General features: G+C 39.5%; 1 protein-coding gene across 1 annotated transcript in view; it reads right to left on the reverse strand.

Annotated features, from left to right (window-relative positions):
• The window catches only part of STAT6 (signal transducer and activator of transcription 6), a 45,247-nt gene that overhangs the window by 22,488 nt on the left and 465 nt on the right, over window positions 1-22,294 (reverse strand). Inside the window, exons 2-10 of the mRNA XM_015819950.1 lie at window positions 20,781-20,911; window positions 19,020-19,161; window positions 17,346-17,429; window positions 16,592-16,730; window positions 11,772-11,833; window positions 8,142-8,299; window positions 7,569-7,688; window positions 2,315-2,503; window positions 1,059-1,146 (exon numbers count right to left, since the gene is read on the reverse strand). Of these exons, the coding sequence (XP_015675436.1) occupies window positions 1,059-1,146; window positions 2,315-2,503; window positions 7,569-7,688; window positions 8,142-8,299; window positions 11,772-11,833; window positions 16,592-16,730; window positions 17,346-17,429; window positions 19,020-19,161; window positions 20,781-20,911 (1,113 nt within the window). The remainder of the gene's footprint in view (window positions 1-1,058; window positions 1,147-2,314; window positions 2,504-7,568; window positions 7,689-8,141; window positions 8,300-11,771; window positions 11,834-16,591; window positions 16,731-17,345; window positions 17,430-19,019; window positions 19,162-20,780; window positions 20,912-22,294) is intronic.

The raw sequence follows: 22,294 nt of genomic DNA on the forward strand, positions 1-22,294 counted from the left end.
AAAAAATGGCGGACAAAAAAAATGGTGGCCAGCCTTGCTTGGCGACCCCTGTGAAATGGTTGATCGACCCCAAATGGGGTCCCGACCCACAGGTTGAGAACCACTGTTCTAAGCAAAGCATCTCTTGTAGGGCTGAGCAACCATTTGGGTTTGAAGGAGAAAAGGCGATTTCCAGTAACGGGACACTTCTACTACATCTCTCAGTGACTCCTTAAGGGAGCCGTACTTTTCCCTGGGCTTGCACAGCTACTGCACAATTTTAGGAAAAGACACCTTTGGACTAAGGAGAGGCCAACGTGCACTACATGGACATCTTTTGAGCACACCAAATCACCCTTTCTTTTTTGAATCTGGTCACTCTACAGCCCAAAGGGACACGCACTCATTCATGGGATTTTATAGAGGATCCTGGTGTCTTTGATCTACATTTGTAACCTTCCATTAAGCTGGGCAAGATAGAAAAGCTGCAGGTGCCTTTTGATTGATACAGCAACAGCTGTTTGTCCACACATGAAATACAATGAGATGAGGATTAAAAAAAAAAAAACAGTCCTGAAGGTGAGGGAAATCATTTTTTAAAAAGTTCCCTTATTAGAAGGAAGACACTTGGATTAGAAATGTTCTCCCTGCTACATCCATTTTCTCTTACTGTTATCTAGATGGGAACGCATCTAAATATATATAATCTTTTCTACCATTTCCTAACACTTCCAGCATCTTGTCATGGTGCAAGTGTGAATCAGACCTGAGCTACATCAGCCCAAATGATGGTTCAAGACCCCCTTACACTGCCACGTTTCTAAAGTTAATCATGGTGCAATACTGGCCATGGTTTGAATGTGAGTTGCTTCTGGGGATTTCTTGTAAACTGATTTGAGCTTACATACATATGCATAATGACAGAGATGACCACCACCACCATGCCCCCTCCTCCAATTTTGCTTTTTCTGCAATTTTTGGGTAAGTTGCTTCCCACCGGCTTCATCCCAATTTACAGCCCATCTCACCAGTTAGGGTGTTTGAATTCTCTCCCACTCACTTTTTCTCATTCCACTTACCAAATTTTTGAACTGAGAGGTACAAGAATTGCTGGAGGCATTTATATCCAGCGATGCTGTGTTGTTTACAATCTCTCCAGTGCTTTCACTGAAATCGAAAGGAAAATCGAGATCATGAGCTGGTTCCTTTCCTACCAGGAAGTGTGACAAACTCAACTTTTGGAGAGAGAGTTCCCACTCCAAAGTTTGTTTATGTGCTATAGTGAAAACAGTTCTCCTATAGATAAAGACTGAAGCTATTTTTGTCTTTTTAAAATATTCCATTTTGAAACATTAGTTTTGAAGAGAGGAAACAGGCCATCCCATTATGTTGTCAAGAAATAACAGAATGACTGCTTTTTAAATTGGAGTCTAATAGGCAGGTGCACAGAATTAAAGCTACTAATTTTCCCTCTTGCACTCAGTGTTTTCATATACCTATAAATCTATCTTTTACCATATTATTAAGAATAATTTCAAAACTTCTCTGGGCAATATTGTGATACATTTCTCTTATCCAGATATCATTTGAGTTGAAGATGAACTATTCATTTTAGGTACTTCACCTTCTCCACCTTCTGTAAGTTACTACAGATGTTCACTAGTTACATGAGATAAATCATTCCTCATTTTGGCAGCTCTTCTTTCTCTTTAAGAGAACATGAAAAGAGGGAAATAGTTCATATGTGGAACCCTAAAAGTGTATTTAAAAGCAGTTCCTGTGAACAGTTCGTGTGAAATTTTCTCACTCTACATAAGATCTGTGTTTAAGAATCTATGCCAGTGATGGCGAACCTTTTAGAGACTGAGTGCCCAAACTGCAACCCAAAACCCACTTATGCATCGTCAAGTGCCGGGTGGGTGTGGCCAATTGGCTGGGTGTGGCCCATTGGGTGGACGTGGCTGCGGTAGTAACAGCAGACTGGGTGGGACTAAAAAGTTCAATCAATCAATTCCAACTTTGCAAGATCTTTTTTTTCCCCCGCGAGAAGTTGAAATTGACTGATTGAATCTTTTTTTTTTTTGTACATGGCGGCAGAGGCCTAAAGCGAAAAGGTTTTATAAAACCCAGCTGAAGGCCTAGGACTGGGGCGACGGCATGCGTGCCCACAGAAAGGGCTCTGAGTGCCGCCTCTGGCACCAGTGCCATAGGTTCGTCACCACTGATCTATGCCCTGGTCCCCTTCTCACCCCAAATACATTCTTTTAAAAAAAAAAGAAACTTGGAAACAAAGCCATCAGCAGGGAGGCACTGAGGTTGCAACCATGTCTCTCACCTAAAGACAGAGGGAGAATGATTGGCAGTCAGTTCTCGGGCCTGTTTTTCCGTCACAATGTCAGCCGTGACCAGAAATGATGTTGGCGGATGCTTGAGTAAATGAGGTCCCAGCAAGAAGCGGACGCTGGCTTGAAATTTGGTCTGTGTCTTTAAAACTTGTGGAGGCTGTTTTTCCACCAAGAAGGAACTGGAGGGGAAACACAAGCCAGGTTCAAGCATGAGAAGAGTTGGTTCTGAGAACAGCAGCAACAGGTTTCAATATTCATCCTACTCCAGTGATGGCGAACCTTTTAGAGGCCGAGTGCCCCAAAACCACCCCGCCCCCTGCTCCACTCACCCCCCGCCTGCTCGCAGCAGCATCTGCATGTGAAGGGGCATGAGGGCGGAGTCTTGTCCCTGCTGCCCGGCTGCCATGTTCTTGGCTGCACTACTCCGCGCAGGCCGAGCCTGGAGACAACTCTCCTCCAGGGGGGCTGCTGGTGAAGAGGGGGCCGTGGGGGGAGGTGGGGCTGGGGCGATGGCGTACATGCCCACAGAGAGGGCTCCGAGTGCCGCCTCTGGCACGCATGCCAGAGATTTGCCACCACTGCCCTACTCCTTTCCCCGTCCAATATTCATAAAGACAGCGGGCAGGGGGAAAAATTCTGTCTTCTAGGATGGGAAGAGCAACTGGGTTCTCTTTGGGAGGGGAAGCATTATGTGATAATATGCATTCAACCATGTTTCCTGTTGGAAGTTTGATGAACATTTTAAACAACCCAAAACCTCTAGATTCAAATACACACATTGATTTAGACAAGTTTAAAAACTGATCTACAACTGAAACAAAATGTTCCTTTTGGGACTGATGGTCAAACAGCTGGGCACACACTCAAGGAAGTTTTTTTTTCCATATTTGACAACAGTGACAAGACTTTTATATGCACATTACCTAGAATGGATCTGACATTGTCTAGAATGGAAGAATGGGTGGTGAAGTTGATGGAGTTGGCTGAGATGGCAAAATTGACAGCTTTGGTTAGGGAAAATAATTAATTTCAGTGCTGATTGGAAGATGCTTTTGGGTTTTTTGCATGAAACGCAAACAAATGAAATTATGATATAAGGATCTGGTGGTTAGAAAAAATAATAGAAAAATGAAAGTTATGTTGCAAACTTAAGAGTAAGAGGTCTATGTAAATTTGTACTTATACTTGCTGTAGAAGAAAAACGGAAGTCTTTGTAGGTTTTTTTCTTTCTCACGCTTTTGACTTTTTCTGTGTTAATTATTAGTTTTTGTTCTTTTATCTCTCTACTTTAAACAAACCAAACAAAGTCATCTCAAAGTGCAGATTGTGCAAAGAAACAGAAGAAATAGTAGATTATATACTCAGCTTGTGCAAGAAGACTGCAGAAACTTATAAACAACAACATAGCACAGTGGCCAATAGAAAATTCACTGTAAATCTGTATAAATTATCATGTGCCAGTAATGAAAAATTTGTGGAAACACATAAGTTGCCAAAAAATGAGCAAGATAAAATATTGTGAGATTTCCAAGTACAAACTGATAAAGTCTTGGCACATTACACCAGATTTGTGGTTGAAAAAAAGAATGCGTGGATAATTTAAAGTGGCAATATCAGGGGATAACAGAAGAGAAGACAAAGACTCACAAGGTATCAAGCTCTGAAAATCAAAGTTGAAAGATTATTGCATGAACTGATTGTGGTGGTTATCGCCACATTGGGTACAATGCCAAAAAGTCTTGGATGGCAATTAGAAAACCTGCACACCGATAAAATTTCCATTTTTCAATTACAAAAGACCACACTATTTGGATCCACATATATACTACACCAAAACATTATAACATCCTAGTTCTTGGGAAGAACGTGATGCGTTTGAGGGCCAACACCAGCTAAAGAACTGGCAAGTGCAATTGCACATTGTTGTGTATATAATAATAACCAATATGAATGTAGTTTTAGTCTTTGTATGGATAATTTCTTGGCAGGTTCAATGCAGTGGGGCCAATGATAATCCTGTAAATCTGACTGTATTTTACAGGAAGTCCTCCCTTAGCAACCACAATTGGGAGCAGCAACTTGGTCTTTAAGCGAAGTGGTCACTAATTATAAAATCACATGACTGCAACTATGTTTACAGTGTTATTTTGGCTTCCCCTTGTTTTCTAGCCTTTAAGGAAATAGTACCCCAAATAGCTAGGTGAGCATAAATGGTGCAAATAGCAGGGAAGATTTCCAGAATTCAACTCACAAGGAAGCTGGGTAAAAGGGCAAATCTTATCACCATTTTTCCCCCATGCTCCCACCCTTTGGAATGCTCACTCTGGTGTTGGGATAATTAGCATGAATGTTTAATTAATGTTGACATTTAAGTTCATTGGAAAGAAAGGGTTTACAGGTAGTCCTCAACTTACGACCAGTCGCTTAGTGACAGTATGAAGCTACGATGGATCTCCCCAGAACTACTTACAACCCGGTTTTGAAGATCCAGTGGCTGCCCCTTCCGCAATCACATGATTGCATTTTGGGTGCTTGGCAACCAATCCAGGTTTATAGCCATTTGCAGAGGCCTGCAGTTATATAATTTGTGATAGTTTTGCTGGAAACCATTTTCAGGTAAAATGGGCTTGCTTAAGGAATGCCATGCTTGCTTAATGTCCATCACTTTTATTTAACAGTTGCCATGACTTAACAACCATAATTCTGGGTACAATTCTGAGTATAAGTAGAGGACCACCTGCCCAAAAGAGTAAACTCCAGCTCCTGCTTGTAATTTATATATATAAATTACGGGAGACTGTGAGTTCTAGTCCTACCATAGCCATGAAAAACCAACTGGGTGAATTTGGGTCAGTCACTCTCTCCCAGCCCATTCTACCTCACAGGATTGTTGTGGGGAAAATAGGAGGATGAGGTGTGTTGGATATGTTCGCCATCTTGAGTTATTTGTAAAACTAAAGGCGGGATACAAATAAATAAAAATAAATATTCAAGGAATAAAACTTAAGCTTCATCATTTTCAAAAGTACGGACAAAACAGTTCAGTTACTTTAGGAATACTGCTGGCGCAGTGGTTAGAATGCAGTATCGCAGGCTAACTCTGCTCACAGCCTGGAGCTCGATCCTGACAGGGCTCCAGGTTTACTCAGCCATTCCGTCCTTTCAAAGTCAGTAAAATGAGAACCCAGATTGTTGGGGGGCAATAGGCTGACTCTGTAAACCACTTACAGAGGGCTGTAAAGCACTGTGAAGCGGTATGTAAGTCTAAGTGCTATTTATAGTTAGAACTGCAATTGGCAGTGCCTTGAAATAGGGAGAAGGAGGCAGAAGAGGGGTTGGCAACTTTAGTTGTAAATCACTTTGCTGGTTCTGCCACAGAAAATGATTGGGAAGTCAAAAATAGTTGTAGAATGAATGTTTGTTTTTTTGTCAAGGTATGTGAATAAAAGTGAAACAATGCAAACAAATGATTTTCTGCTCTTAGTTTTTTATCAGATCATGAAAGTCACAGAAAATTGCCAGTCACACACGGCCTACATTATTTAATTATTAGGATATGAATATTAGTATATCAAAAAGAAAATTCCAAGAAAATATCTTTGGTCATAGGTCATAAACTTGGACTATTAATTTAAGCAGATCTCAAAAAAAAGTTCAATGACTAATATACACAAATATTCATGATACTGGGAGCATGATTTCCTCCATGTATCTCGGGAAATGATGAAGACACATGATGTTAGAATACTTTACATGTTGAGAGAGAAAATAATCATAATTTAATTTATTAGCTCTAACATATCTATCAATATAAGATATAAACAATTAAAGACATATTCAGTTAGAAAGATAGAAAAAGTGAAGGCATGTGAAGCTGCCTGAGCAATCTGAAATGGACAGCTAGATTTATTCCTATGTGCATACATATAAAATAAACTTGTTTGCAAGTACAGTGAAATCTTGTTTTAAACCTTGTTTTATAATTAGCAACTGGGGGAAGATGATCATATCATGTCCATGAAACTGGAGAGAATGTCACTGCAGATACTTATGTCATTAGCATGATAAGATCATCAAATATAAGACCCGAATACGCCAAGACCTGCACACCTGTATCCGTGAAAATCTACGAAAATATATATGTATGTATGTATGTATGTATGTATGTATGTATGTATGTATGTATGAATGCATGTACAGTATGTATGCAGGGAAATTTGGGCTATTGATTATGAAGTCCATTTTACACAGTTCTGGAAAGTGAAGTTTCCTAGTACTCTACAAACTTTGATCAAGAAATGGGTTACTAACTTGGTTTTGGATATTTATGCTATTTTTGCCTGTTTTAATCTATAACAGAAGTGTGGTTCAACAAAAAAAAATTTTTTTAACCAGAGAACAATACAAAAACTAAATATAATACATTTAAGAGCTCAGGAAAATACATTATTTCCTCAGAGAAATTTGATGTTCATTCACAACTCTAATACACAGTATTAGAGTAATAGCTTATTTTACACAGAGACATGCAAGTGTCTCTGTGTGCGTATATAAACGTGTGTGTAGATGTGTGTGTGTGTGTGTGTGTGTATGTTCTTTTAGACAGTAACTCCATGTCCTCTTTAGCTTTTTAAAAACTATTTCTTAACCACCCTCAGAGAAATGAAGAACTAAAAACAAAAATGTGGTTGATTGGGAAGATGAAGAATGGAGAGAAAATGAAAAAACAAGGACAAGGTTGAAGATGTCTAAAAAAAATTGTTTAGATCAGTGTTTCTCAACCTCATCAATTTTAAGAAGTGTGAACTTCACTTCCCAGAATTTCCCAGCTAGCATGCTGTCCACATATCTTAAAAGTTCCTGAGATTGAGGAATTATACTCAACCATGGGAAGATTTTGACATGCAACAAATTGGAGACATGGGTCAAGGCTTTATATCATTTGTACACAAAATATTATTTTAACATTTCACCTCTAGGAAACAAAAAGTTGATAGAACCAAGAGTTTGATGCTAAGCTGAAATCTTAATTTCAACTATTAAAACTCTTTTAAAAACCTACACCAAAAATGGTTGATAGAATGTCTTCATGATCTCCTCTAAACACCTTCAGCCTCTCTTGCTGATAATCCATGGTCCAGAGTCACCAAACAACACAGACAATAATCCCCATACCAGTCATAGCGTGAAAGGAGATGCCAGTGGGAAAGAAAGACAACTCTTCCAGACAGGGATTCTCCTTACTTTTGTATAAGAGATTTGAATGTGTCATCAAGATGTTCTCGAACACGAGATTGAAGCTCAATTCCAGATGTGATCAACTGCTGGCGAAACTGGAACCAAATATCTACTAGACATTCCAACCTGTTAGAAACATGACAGATTTATCTCTGGGACTGAAATCCCACATCCATCCAAACCAAGATTATCTAAGTTCCAAGACTCAAGCAAACTTTTCAAGGGGTATAGCAGTCACTAGTTTACCAAGCACTAAAAATGAAGTAGAGCTGAGTACTGTATAGAGGTTAGAAATTTTATTTTGCTTGATATGTAGGCCACTTCATGTATCTAAGATCTGACAAACAAATGTAAAGATCTACACTTCTATCAACACCACTAAACTTCTCTAGATATGGTAACATCAACCATAGACTTCTATCAGGGAAAGTAGATCCATAAGAGACATTGCCATGAGAATTTTGCATTCAGCTGCTTCTTTAAGCAGCATTAAAAGTTGGGTTGCTAAACCACTGACAGTATTCAGAACGATAACATACCATCTGACAAAATGCAATGCATTCTTTTTGCACAACTCACCTCTTTTGCAGCGGGGACAAGTCCTCATCAAATGGACTTCCATTCCCAGCCAGTTGCTGCTGTCTCTTCCAAATCAGAAGCCTCACCAGAATCTTCTTCTTGGCCTCTTCTAGCTCACTGTCCATCTTCATAAACAGTCCTTGAAGGCTCTGAAGAGACTAAGAAAAAGGATACATGAGTACATATGAAGAAAATGACATGCATTGTCTGGTATCAGATATGCAGTAGAGAACTCTGTTAGGGCATGCATGTTGTGTGATTGCTAGGAAGAGACATAGATGATCAACATGTAGAACTTGACCCAACATGTCAACGTTCATTTAGAGCTTGGGAAAGCCATTTTTTACACTGAAGGGTCTGGGGCATTCCTGAACATTTTCCCCTGCTCAATATTCAACTGGGCACAGAAACAATACTAACAGGATGTTGTTATCCGCATAGGGCTAGGATGTTTACAAGGATTAACTTTGCCCTTCCCCAGTAATCTTAATAAAAAAAAAATAGGAGGAGGAAGTTGTGTTAGAGATGTTTGCCACTTTGTTTGTAAAAAAAAATAAAAAAATAAGGGCGGGAAATAAACAAACAAAAGCAAATAAAAACAAACAGCAGAAATTACTATTCCATTATTTATGTCTCAATGGGGCTGAAATCAATGGGTTGATGGGGGGGTAGCTGAACTGAATGGAAGCAAATAAGTGTGTGTGTGTATGAGAGAGAGAGAGAGAGAGAGAGAGAGAGAGAGAGAGAGAGAGAGAGAGAGAGAGAGAGAGAGAGAGAGAGAGAGAGAGAGAATATCAATACTTGAAGGGAGAGGGAAAAGAGAGAGAGAGATAAAAAAAATCAAAAATAAAAGACAAATCTCCATCCTCTCTTGGCTTTGGCTTTCTCTACTCTGAAAAACATACATCCTATGGGTATTGATGTCTAAGCACCTCTCATTCTTGATTTAGAAAACACAAGTTTTAGCCTGATTGCTTGGGAGAAGGAGCTGATGAAGCTGAGCTGAACAGATACAAACAATATTGCCATTACAAATTGGGGGCCGGTCACAGCCTTCCTTAAGGCTTTTCCTAGCTTGGTTTATGCTCTGCATTACTAAACAAAAGCTTGGGAAAACAACTGCCTTTGGAGAGGGCCATTTCTTTCATTTCTCTTGCAGGGCAATTTCATCCACAATATTTCAGGCATTTAAAAAAAAATAGTTCTGATTATATGCAATTTCTTCTCCCCAGAGACAAATTTTGCTTCAGCTGAATAGTCAGGCAGCTGCAAGAGAATAATGGGCTGCATTTTTTTGGTTACAATTGCCAATACAATTTTAGTATTTTTTTTATATACAATATTAGAAATTCTAATTTGTCAACTTGTTTGATTCTTTTTCAATGGGAGTGCTTCGGCTCTAATCCATAGGAGCGCTTGTAGCCTTTAAAATAATTTTGAACTCAATAGAGCGAAGCTGTGTTTTCTTTAAGGATACAAATTCTTTGTCTCGAGCATTACATGGCCCAAGTTTTGGCAACTCCGCTGGTATGTAAAAATTCATCAGTCGGGACGAACATCAGTCTTTTGAACTGAACTGAATTCAAATTGGAGACATTATCTGGCTCTTGGAAATGAAGTGGAATCCTTTCTAATCTGATGAGAGTCGTATCCTTATTAACGCCCCTTAAGCAATTTAGAGTTCAAAGAAGCTGGAAAAAGACCATTTTTCTACACCAAAGGAACTTGCTTTGGATGCCATTTCAAATACCATCCTAGAACAAAGAACTTTTCCATAGTACTTCCTGTTACTGAACAATCCAGAGAAGGCCAATTTTGTTATCTTTTTACACCAAGCAACATTCCCTAAAAGGCCTTTTAACCTGTGTCTATTTAGACTAAGCCTTACTTAGTCAAAGAAAGTTTCTTTCTTTGTGATATCATCTTGGGAAGCCTGTTTTAGGTCTTTGCTACCGTTAATTAATTATTCCTTTAATTGTTTTATTACACTTTTCAAGGCAGTCATTATTGCTATTAGCTCTAAGCAAATAGACGCGCCTAGAAGTAAAAGAAATTAAGCCAAATGCAAATAAAGAATGCAAAGGAAGTAATTTGTTTCACCGTTAGTGCACTTTTCTAAACATGCAACTTGGGGTGTACAGGTAGTCCTCGGCTTACGACAGTTCATTTAGCGACCGTTCGAAGGTACAATGGCACTGAAAAAAGTGGCTTGTGATCATTTTTCATACGACCGTTGCAGCATCCCCCAAGATTCAGATGCTTGGGAACTGACTCAAATTTATGACCGTTGCAGTGTCCTGGGGGTCATGTGATCCCCTTTTGCGACCTTCTGACGAGCAAAGTCAATAGGGAATCCAGATTCACTTAGCAACCGTGCTACTAACTTAACAGCTGCAGTGATTCACTTAACAACTGTGGCAAGAAAAGTCGTAAAATGGGGCAAAACCCACTTAAGAATTGTCTCACTTAGCAACATAAATTTTGGGCTCAATTGTAGTCATATGTCAAGGGCTACCTGTACTGGACCAGTTATTGTTAATAAGGATGGTAGACTATTGCATACAGGTAATCCTCGACTTTTGACTAGCTGCTTAGTTCAAACTTACAATGGACCCCAGAAAAGGTACTTATTAGTTGGTTTCAAAGTTCCAAGAGCCTCCCCCACCCCTCGCAGTCACATGACTGCATTTTGAGCATTTGGCAATCAGCCCTCATTTACAGCTGTTTGCAGTGTCCTGTGTTTGGGTGATCACAATTTGTCAAGTCGACGTTTACTTCCAGTTTCCAGCAAAAAAAAAAAAAAGCCCATTGCAGACAATGGGTTTGTTTAATGACTGCAGCGCTCTCTTTATGACTGCCATGTTTGCTTAACAACCGCTGCAAAAAAGTTTGTACAATCAGGCATGGCCACATGGCAACCCACTTAACAACCGGCTCAATTTACGACCGTAATTCCAGGCTCAATGATGGTTATAGGCCGAGGACTACCTGTACATATAGAGTCTCAATTCCTTGCTAGTTTTTCAAAGGACAAATAGAACAAAAACTTGAGGACATGCTTCTCATTAGCAGAAGATTTTCTCAAATTCCCCTAACATAAGAAATTATAGATGAATTCTTCCAAAAGAGGAACAATAAACGTACCATTCCAGTAAATGTTTGCTGAAATCTAGCTTTCCTGAAACTCTCTTCTTCTATGGGCACGTCAACAACTTCTAATAAATATTTTATTGCAAATTAAGACTACAACTCCACAAAAATTCATTCCAACCTCACTGAGGGCCTTCTCTTCGTTAGGTCGCCATATTGGAGCATATTTTTAAATCATTTGAGTTTGAAGAGTAAGCCTAAGATAAAAAATCTACCCAGTTGGCTTTAATGACAATTACTATTTTTATTTGTTATCTTATTAGGCAGCTTCTGTTTTTAGTCATTTTTAATAGAATGGTCACTTAAGTAGTTTAATTGTTTTTTTTAGGCTGTTTAGAATTAAATATGGAAATTGCCTTGAGGGCTCAAGAGTTTAGATGGCCAAAAAAAAAAGAGGGCAGAAAAAGTAATTTTAAAAAATGAAAACAGCAAATAAACTCAAGACTCTATAATAAATTCTTTGTAATGTTGGTGACTTACACTTGCTGGCAGGTTGTCTTGTATTGGAAATTGACAATCCAGTGAGTTTTGTGACAGTGGAGCTGAGGATCACAAATGCAGGGTTAACAACAACTGTAGGAGGTTTTCACATATAAGCTAATTATTGCATACATTTTAGGCCATCATTTTGTTTTTCATTTATTGAAAGTTGGGTACAAAATTCCCCACTTATAGTAATAATTAGAAAAACAATATTCAAGGCAATAACAATAATAAAATAACCCTTGAAAATTATATGTCCAAAATATATTTTTGAATGGGTTTAGAAGGCTTTAAACTTATTGTAGCTATGTTAAAAACAAAAGTTTTACTTCAGGGAAAATTTAAAAAGAAAGACCATGACAGAAATTTGGACTGAAGACATATTTTAGAGAAGTTTGAGCATGTATTATAGAAATCACAAATGACAAAGAAATACAGGTAGTCTTCGTTTAGCGATTGCTTTTTTTAATGACTATTCACAGTTACAAAAGTGATGAAAAAGTAACTTTATGACCAATCTTCACATTAATGACCTTCACACTATGTAAACCAAAGAAAAGCTAAATAACATCGTAAGCAGGGTTGTGGTTTCTGAAGAATGGATGGAAAAAGTGACAGAGCAGGCAGAGATGGCAAAATTAATTGTTTTAATTAAGGAAAAAACATATCAAGTTTTGCTTCTACTTGGAAATTGCTCCTAAACTTTATGCTTGAAACAGAAAAAAAAAATGACATTTTGGTCATTAGATTAGTTTGCCATTATAGAAATGGCTAATATTCACTAATGATGTAAAAGTAAAAAGTTGATAGAACTCTATAGTATTTTGCACTTTACTGCACTGGAAAAAGTTGGAAGCAACTGCTATTTTTTCTTTCTTTCTCCTTTACTTCTTTCCCCTTCTTTTTCCTTCCCCATTTTCCTTTTATTTTTATTTATATGTATTCTGCCTTTATTATTTTTATAAATAACTCGAAGTCTGAACACACACAATATTCCTTCCTCTTCTTGTTATCCTCCAAGCAACCCTGTGAGCTGGGTTGGAGAAAGAGTGACTGTTCCAAAGTCACCCAGCTGGCTTTAATGGGAAGGCAGGATTAGAACTCATAGTTTCCTGGCTTCTAGCCTGGTGCTTTAACCACTATCTTCATTTCTCTATATATTTGATATCTATTCAGATAAACTTCAATAAAATTTCTATAAGCACAATTGTGGTTTCATTTAGCGACCAGTTTCTTAACAACTAAGTTGCCGGTTCCAACTGTGGTCACTAAATGAAGACTACCTGTACACATTTTTATCCCAATTGATGTTTTAAAGTGATGTGGGAAGTCAGCCCCCCCCCCGAGAAAGAAATATTTTTGGGAATATTAAAAGGCAGATTATATTTCCCCAAAGAATCTTAAAGCAGAACCCCCTCCCCCAAGTCTCTCTGCCCCAAACAGAAACCAGGTCTGCAGAAATGCAGATGTGATAATCTTGTCAGAAAGACTGGAGCCAGGAAGCTGGGATTAGAAAGATAAAAGATCCCTAGAATCAACAATCCCTCACATCAAAAAAATCGAACACTCATCAGCCACAGCCCCAGGGAAGCAGGATATGACCTTTGGGACATAATAGGATTAACCTGTTGTGATTCCGTGCCAGCCAGTGGACCCGGCAGCTGAGTCCCGGGAATCAGAAGAGGAGGAGGAGGGACCTGGAGAGTCATCAGAGTGGGAGGAATCTGATGAAGAGCCTGGCCCCTCCACTCGTGCTCAGGCTGAGACCTAGCTGTGCTGGGAAGCTGAGTCAAACTCTGAGGACTCACAGCTGGAAGATATCATAGACGCTCGCAAACGTAGACAAGCAACAAGAGCAGGACAGAGGGAGACAATGGGGCGACTCCAAGGGAGGAGGAGAAGGCATTGAGAAGCCATGCCTTGGGGCTACATAATAAAAAGGGAAGGTATGGGCGGTGCTGGTTCATGGAATCACGTTCTGTTTGTCTTGCCTGTGAACAATTCTCTGTTTGAATCGTGCTCTGTTTGCCTTTGGACAATTCTCCGTTTGAATCTTGTTCTGTTTGCCTTTGCTTTTGGGACATTTTGCAGGTCTGTACATAATTGATAAAAGGGGTTTGTTTTTCCTGCATTTCCAGCCTACTTGTTAAAAGAGGGGTTTGTCCTTGTGAGTTAACAAGGACTCACGTAGGCTGGGACAGAACATAACCCACCACTATCAGAATACCAGAAAGGCACACTCAGACTCAGGTCAAAGTTCATGCCACAGGAACAACTCCAAACAAAGGCTCAAGAAGGTATAAAAATCCACCACCTGCTACTATAGGTGGTCAGTTTTTCCAGAGCCATCTTTCTGTCTGGCTTTCCTCTTCAATAAACTACAACCTTCTTTCTAAAGCAGCCTCCATTTTGATTATTCCCGGCTTGGACTGGACCCTGATGAAGATTTTTCTTTCCACAGTGATCAATTAAAAAAATAAGACCAATTCTAATATTACCTTTTAAGTCTATGCAGTGATCCAGATCAAATGACAAAATGCAATTTAGACACACAACCCTTTAAAATAGCTGCATCTTTTCCTGGACTTGTACAGCTGTTGCCTGAAGCCAACATGCAATCCTGGGAAAAGGCTTGCTTGGTATAATGTGTTCCTGGCAGATGCTATGCATATGTTCAGGCATGTTCCATTTGGCCCTTCATGTCCCCATCTCTATATGGGTTGATCGCCTTTCAAATGTTGACAACAAAATGGATCCGATATGTGCTAATACACGGATGCGTCTTATCTACTGTTGTTAAATGGGTAGGGAAATGTTTCATTTATTTATCCCTGGACAAACCCAGAGAAAACCTTCTTCTGTTTGCTTAATAATAAGTTTATCATTATTTACCAAGGCATGATAAGAAATGAAAAAATGAAAAAACAAATCACTCAAATAATTGGCTTAGGACCAAGTATATTTACATTCATAATTTGAAGCAGATGTTAATAGAAATTTGACAGCTAAATAAACACAGGGTGAAATAACCAGACTATACATACACACTAATCCAATTAAAAGGTCTTTAAACCCCTTTTTTTCACAGAGAGGAAGGGAACTGACTTTAGGTTCACAAGTCTAAAAGCCCTGAACTTGGAAAAAGCAGATCTGGAAGAAGGAATTGAAAGAGAGAAAAAAGACCCTATTTAGAGGAGCATAAAAAACAAACAACTATGGGAAGAGATAAGAGGAAACTGATCCTGGAAAGTACCAGAATTTTAAATTTAGCTCTGATGCAAATGTGAGGTAGCGAAGAGCCCTGTACTGAAACATGGGAATAACATGGAAGGTCCAGAGTAGCTCAAATGGCATCGCTCTGGATGAAGATCACCCCTTTCCTAATTTCATGTCCTATGCAGTAAGCAAAGAGACAACACTGATGCTGCCAGGATGTGGCTGAAACTTCCCTTGTTATCTCTTTCAACTTCTTTTCTTGCTTGCCAAAGTCTTTTGACCAAATCTTTGACTCTTCTCCCAGAAGACTACACAACTAGGAGTCATGTGAGGGCTACTATGTTATATGTGACGCCTCTTCCCTTCTCATGAAGCTGCAGTGTTCTGGTACAGTCCTTCAAATGTGAATTAGGGCAATAAAAATCCCAGCCTCAGGCACAACAAATAACAAATCAGATGTTATAATGTCAGGTGATGTTGCAGGGAGAGATCCTAGAGACAAATTCCCATCAACCTGCCTTCCCCATGCAGGAGGGATGTCACCATCACTAGTAACCACTCGGTAGATACCTGTAGTGTCTCTTTGAAGCTGGGACATAGATCTGTCATGTATGAATTTTCTCAGTTATATGTTTCCTTCCACTCACAGATTGAAGAGGTAGAGGATATGGAAATTTATTCATTTTTTAACAAAACGTATATACCACCCATCTCACTATCAAAGTGACTCTGGATAGTTTTCAAGTAAAAAAAATGATAAAATCCGTATAAAAATCCATTCAAAAAAATTCTGCAGCCGCACATCTCTCCTACCCACCTGCACTGATATCCCCATATTTGCTTCTAAAATGTCATTTGTATAGTTAATCTGCTATTTTAAAAAAGGGTATGGGCATACTTACATATGTGAGAAAGAATACCTTTCAAATTTAAAAATATTTCTCTTAAGGGGGAAAGTTTATTTATTTAAAAGATTTACATGGCTACAGGTCTTAAGCAAGTCTGATTGCTTAAGTACAGTATCTGCTGCACAAGTATAAATGTATGCAACTTATTACTGTCTATGGAGATTCTCAATCATCCAGGTCATGGTTGTCTCAAAGGGGCTTTTTCAAAAGGCAACCGGATTTTTCTTTGTTTTTCCTTGAAGACATTCCACTTATCATCCAAGAAGCTTCATTGGTTGAAATATCTTCAAGGAAAAAACAAAGTCCAGCTGCCTTTTGAAAAAGCAGCTTTGAAACAATCATGCAGCTTACATTGACATTTTCTTGACTAGATTGAGTCTGAAAACTCAAATTGCTTATTAATAATGAGGATAGTTTGCCCCCTGTCTTGTATGACTATGTAATAATTATAAGACTGTATCTAAGACTTTTCGGTATCTGTACTGTACTCACAGTGAAATACTACAAGAGTTTGATCCACTAAAGTGGTTCATATCTAGGGTGTCCATCGAATATGGGTCATTCTGCTGCCAAAATTCCTTGTTGTATATGCACCAAGCAAGCAAGACTGGAAGGGACGATTCTTTTTGTACGGTATTTTCACTTCATTTTCAGTGCCCAGACTTCTCAAATGCTCTTTGTGTTTGTCCTCACCTCTGGCGTTGCCCTTCATCTGCTGGAAGCTTTCCCGGAGAGTTTGAATCTCCTGAAGTCTGTAGTGCAGCTTCTCTAGGCTGAATCGAAACATCAGTTCTTCTCGCTGACGTTCGATTACAAGGGGAACGTGTTGATGCTGCAAGATGGAGAAATGAGACATGATTCTCCCTGCTACGTTCCTTTTAGGACAGAACTCTTTCTGGTAATAAAGGTTGGAAGGACACATCAGGCCAGAGACCCTAGACCAGGGGTAGGCAACCTTGGCTCTTTTATGACTCGTGGACTTCAACTCCCAGAATTCCTGAGCCAGCATGGCTCAGCTTGGAAACCTCTCCCTTTCCCCTCAGCGTGGCTGGCTCAGGAATTCTGGGAGTTGAAGTCCACGAGTCATAAAAGAGCCAAGGTTGCCTACCCCTGCCCTAGACACAATGGAATGTCCTAGGTCAGCCGTCAAAAGAGACTGGAAGAACCGAAGCAGCACCTTTTTCGTATACTTTGCATTTCTTGTGCTGATTTTACAAATACAATAAAGAGAGAAGTAATATTTGATGGAGCTCATATCATGGAAGGCATAGGCAACCTGGGGATGCCAAGGTCTAGGATGGGTCTTGCAATCACTGGAAGTTGTGGGGCTCCTTAGCAATAGATAATAGCTGCACTGCCTCTATTTTTAACCATTATCTAACAGATGGGATTTAAGAGTCCGAGCAACTGTTTAGGTCTCAGGAAACAGATGTGGAAAATCTCTTACCTGCTGCTGAACTGCTGTTTGTTCTGCTTCCAAGATCCTTTTTATAACATTTGCCAGTTGCAGTGGATCTTTCCGATATCTGCTCTATAATTATTAGGAAGATGCCAACTGTTAATACTTGTCATCCTTCTGTCTACTTCTGGGACAATCCACTATTCTTCCCATAACAAGTTCACCTAGAATTGCTGTACGAGCTAATTATATTTATTATTATTTTTAATAAATTTCTACATCACCCATTTTGCCTAAGTGACTCTGGGCAGTTTACAACAATAAAACAATATAAACACCTACGTAAAAGCCTAAATTAAAAAGAGTTAAGAACAAGTTAAAACATATAGTTAAAAATTTCTCTCTTTCAGATTCTGGGAAGTGAAGCACCTATCTATACCTCCCCAAGTGAATCTAGATCACAAACAGATTGTGCAGACAGGACGATCTTTAGATCAATGTAAATTTGATGTTTGTTTTAAAAAAGAACAGATGTATCATGGATTGTTACTCCTGAGTAAGGTTCCACATTTTGAGTTGTTATGAAACATTCAGAACTGGAACCCTCCAGGCATTTTGGTACAACCCACTGTGTCTTTTCAGGACACAATCTCATATACATACCATGTTTACATATCCATGTTTCTTGCATTGCAACTTTAATGGAGGCCTTGAGGCTCTGTAATTTACCTGGGCATTAGGACCTAGGGGGGGTTCCCTTTCTTAAAACGCTTTCTTAAAACAAAAAGATTGTTGAAGGAAGACTGAGCCAAGCTAGTCACTGAACATTACTAGAAGTAAGTTAGATTCCATTCTTGAAACTCAAGGAGTCTCCGAGAAATCAATCAGCATCATTGGGTAATTTTTGCATGCGGTCCTGGCTTCCTTCTGGTGCAATTTCAAGATTCTGTACAAACAGGAAACTCCTGTCTACAAAAGCAAATACCACTGCAGAAGCAGGAATGAATCAAAATATCTGTGGAGTCATGGCAACTGGCATGGCTGCATAAAAAGATGTTAATTCAGAACCATCAATCTGAGATATGTCTCTATGGCAAACCAACAGGAAGCTTGCAATTTACTTTCTTTTTTTCTGAGTTTTGGGGGGTGGGGGAGGAGATTTGTGTTTGGATGCAAAACTGAAAGCATAGCCTGATGCACCCAATTACAGACCAATCTCTGAGCACTGGTTGATTGAGACCTCTGATGTTCAATTCTCAAGATGCAGCCTGCATGTTATGCTTGGCTGTGGTTCCCTGCCACGGCTGCAGATTAAAACATGCCTATTCCCACCTTTTCCTGGTAAATAAAATAATCAGGACACCACATCTTAAGGCCTATTTTTGTGTGTGTGTGATAAAACAACTCAGCTACGCTACAGCAATCTTTGTAACCATTTCCCTCATCCCAGATAAGAGCGTCCCTTTTCTTAATCTAGGGAATGCTGCCTGAAATGTTTAGTTTAGTTAAGCTAAAGCCCAGTGCCTCTTTTCTACCATTTTAAAAAGAAGAGAACAGAAGAAGGAACTCTTGTTTCTTCTGCTGTCTAGAAAAGAAGGTGGAAGTTTAAACCACAGGACTCAGCATTACAATGTATGACACACACACAAATATGGACATTGTGGTAGGACTGAAGAGGATCCTTTCAGCGACATACCACATTCACATTGCAGCCTTCCATACCTCAATGTTAGCAACAAACTGAAGAATCTGAGCAGCAGAATTGCAGTTTTTGTTGGCAAGATCTCGTATCTTCTCCACCATGGCAGACAGCAGCCTTCCAGCCAGAAGAGTACAGAAAGAGTCTGATCTGTTGATGAATTCCCTGGGGAGAACATTGGGAAGCAGGCAGAGAAATGGGACAAAAAGGTAAAAATAAAGAAGTGTAGAGATCCAGGCTATTACGCCATCTCCCTCGTCAAAGTTCTTAAACTCAACTGGTTCAAACTGGAAAAAGATGGGTGCATAGCAAGCAAAAGGTCCTTGTCCTATTCCTTCTACCTCAGGGGTAGGCAACCTTGGCTCTTTTATGACTCGTGGACTGGCTCAGGAATTCTGGGAGTTGAAGTCCACGAGTCATAAAAGAGCCAAGGTTGCCTACCCCTGTTCTACCTTTATCTATAAGGACTCCAACTCTGTCAGAATAAAGAAGCTGGTCCTTGAAAAAGAGGGCCATTGAAACAATGGAAGGTAGTAAGAAGATGTCTGGAAGAAAGAAGCAGAACTAAAGAATATGATGAAGGAAAGAAACTGAAAGTCCTGAAAATGTTGGGCAGAGCAGTGCCAGCAGAGAGAAGAAATTTAATGATGGTGATAAGCAGCAGTAGAAAGCAGTGGCATCGCTAACCATCCAGAGCATAGGTGGACAGAGTAACAACATAGAAACTAGAGGAGCAAATGGAAAGAGCAACAAGCAACAAGTACAATTTGAATTACAACGGACAGAAGAGAGTAGCACCAGCAAGGAGGCTGAGAAGGAGCCAAACAAACCCAACTGAGGTGAGACCAGTGCACTGGTATCCAGGAAGGAGGACCACAGCTGCGAATACTGACAATGATACATTGAAGGTTGGACTGCTGTCAAAAAAAACCCAGGGTAATGATGGCAATACTTCAAACCCAAGCCCAGCCCTAATTGAAAATCCAAGTGCACATGCTCTTGAGCACATCCAGGCTGAGACATGCTCTGCATCTCAGACATTATAGAAAAATACAAGATAGAGACTAGATCAAAGCTAAGATATAAACTCTAGATAAAATGAAAAATGAGACATAAGAAATAATGAGACTCAAGTAAATGTTATAACCAGTGGCGGGATTCAAATATGTGAACAACCGTTTCTCTGTGTGGATGCCGCTTCCGGAAGTCCAATCTGGGCCTGGCAACAAAATTAGCTACTGGTTCTGCTGAACTGGTGCGAACTGGCTGAATCCCACCACTGGTTATAACTCAAGTTAGAAAAAAAGAGAGGTAATAAAAGACACTTGAAGTTTAGATTTGAGTGAAAACTTAGTTTGCAACATTTTGTTAACAGAAAGACTCCATTCACAATGTGACTCTTCCCAACCTAATCTATCACACAAGCCATGACCAAGAAAAGAGTAACACTCTTAAACCTCACTTAGCATTGCTAACCTTCTTGGAAGGAACTGAAGAAGAAAAAGACATATTTCCCATCTTATTATATTACTCATGGATTTCTAAAAGAGACTGGCCAAGATGATTTCTCAGTCAAAGCCTGAAATGTATTGATGATCTAGAAATGATAATTATAGTACAATATATTGATGGAGAAACTATTCCAAATGTATGATCTGTCAATAAAATAATCAGATGGAAAGAGAAAAAGCTATACCCACCTGTGCATTAGGAACATGGGATAAAAATGAGACATTGTCAAAGATGATTAAGTCTACCATTCATTACCTTTTTAGTTGACTTACCATGGTTCAGTTTCCAGCCACTCCCCTAGGAGACAACGTAGAGTATGAGGAAATTCTTCATATAAGCCGTTGAACCGCTCCGGAGACATGGTGGAGACATAGCTCCACAGGGACGTGTTGGTATTGGTCATCTAAAATGGTAAAAACCAACGTTCATTATTGCAATCCATCGCACAGAAGATGTTACAACATGCAGTATTGACTAATGTTTCATTTCCTGCTTTAGGGGCCTTTTCCACTAATTCTAGTCCAAAACTAGTCCCAATGCAAAAAAATGAAATACAATTTTTCCTGCCTCTCTAGATGTATTAAACTATAATTCCTATAATTTAAAGCATGCTCTATGAATCAGCGGAGTAGTGGGTTCAGAACAGTTTATCTATGATTGTTCATATGAAGTCTCTATCTAATGCCATCCAATTGGGTTGGAATTCATGAATTTAATTCCCTGCCATTATATCTCATTGACTTTTCTTACACCAGTGCTAATTTTATCATGGATATATCTTGTTTTATGGTGTGTGTTCAAACCTTTTCAGAAACCTTAAGACAGAGGTCTCCAACCTTGCTCGGCTGGTGGACTGGAGGGAAAGGGAGGGGGAAGCATTTTATGCATGCGTGCGTGCGTGCACACAAATGGGGCCGTGAGCACGTGCGAAGCAAATGGGGCGGTGCTAGCGCCCGAATGACACTCACTAGCACCACCCCATTTTTCCCATGCATGCGCTAGCACCACCCCGTTTTCGCAGTGCGGCATCTTGTTTTCGTCTTGGTCAGCCTGTTTCATGGCCCACTGGCCAGCAGGCCACGGCCCGATAGTGGGCCGCAGACCACAGGTTGGTGACCCCTGCCTTAATAGTCAGAAGTTAACAGGTCTCATTCAGGAGAGAAAGAAAACAGTAGAACAATCTAGCTAAGTTTGATACGGAGCATGTAGTCAATAGGCTACAGTTTGGCTGAAACTCCCTAGTTTCTTCATCCCTAACAGAATGAAGCTAATATTTACAGTAAGAGCAGAAGTGAAACCCTATTACTATATAAGATCTGAATCTTCTTTCAGGCCTTTGGTGAGGGTGAGTGAAGGCTGTCTTAGACTGCCTGAGTTTTTTTCTTTTTTGTTCCAGTCTGGTTTGTCTCATCTTTGCCCTCTCTTGTTCTTTTAGTTTTACTTCTTATTGTATGTTTAAAAATGGGTTTACTTGTGAGCTGCACAGAATCACTGAGAGTCAGGTGACAAATTTAACAAACAAATAAATAACAGATTATTGCCTCCGACAATTAATAATCACTGTCCCACTTTATACCCCTCATGGGTTTAATCTGGATCTTTTTTTCTTCCCACAGTTTTCATGATTTAATTGAAAACCCACTTAACATTTCCCATAGTCAGTCCTAAGTTTCAGTTGTCAGTTTACATTCTCAATACCTCTATCCCAGAAAAAGTCCAGCTCTTACCATATCTCCAAAAGATATGAACTTCTTTTTTTTTGCAAAGAATCTTTCAAAACATGTGA

Source organism: Protobothrops mucrosquamatus, unplaced genomic scaffold, assembly GCF_001527695.2.
Source record: "Protobothrops mucrosquamatus isolate PMUCROS unplaced genomic scaffold, P.Mucros_1.0 scaffold1025, whole genome shotgun sequence".
NCBI classification, from domain to species: Eukaryota; Metazoa; Chordata; class Lepidosauria; order Squamata; family Viperidae; genus Protobothrops; species Protobothrops mucrosquamatus.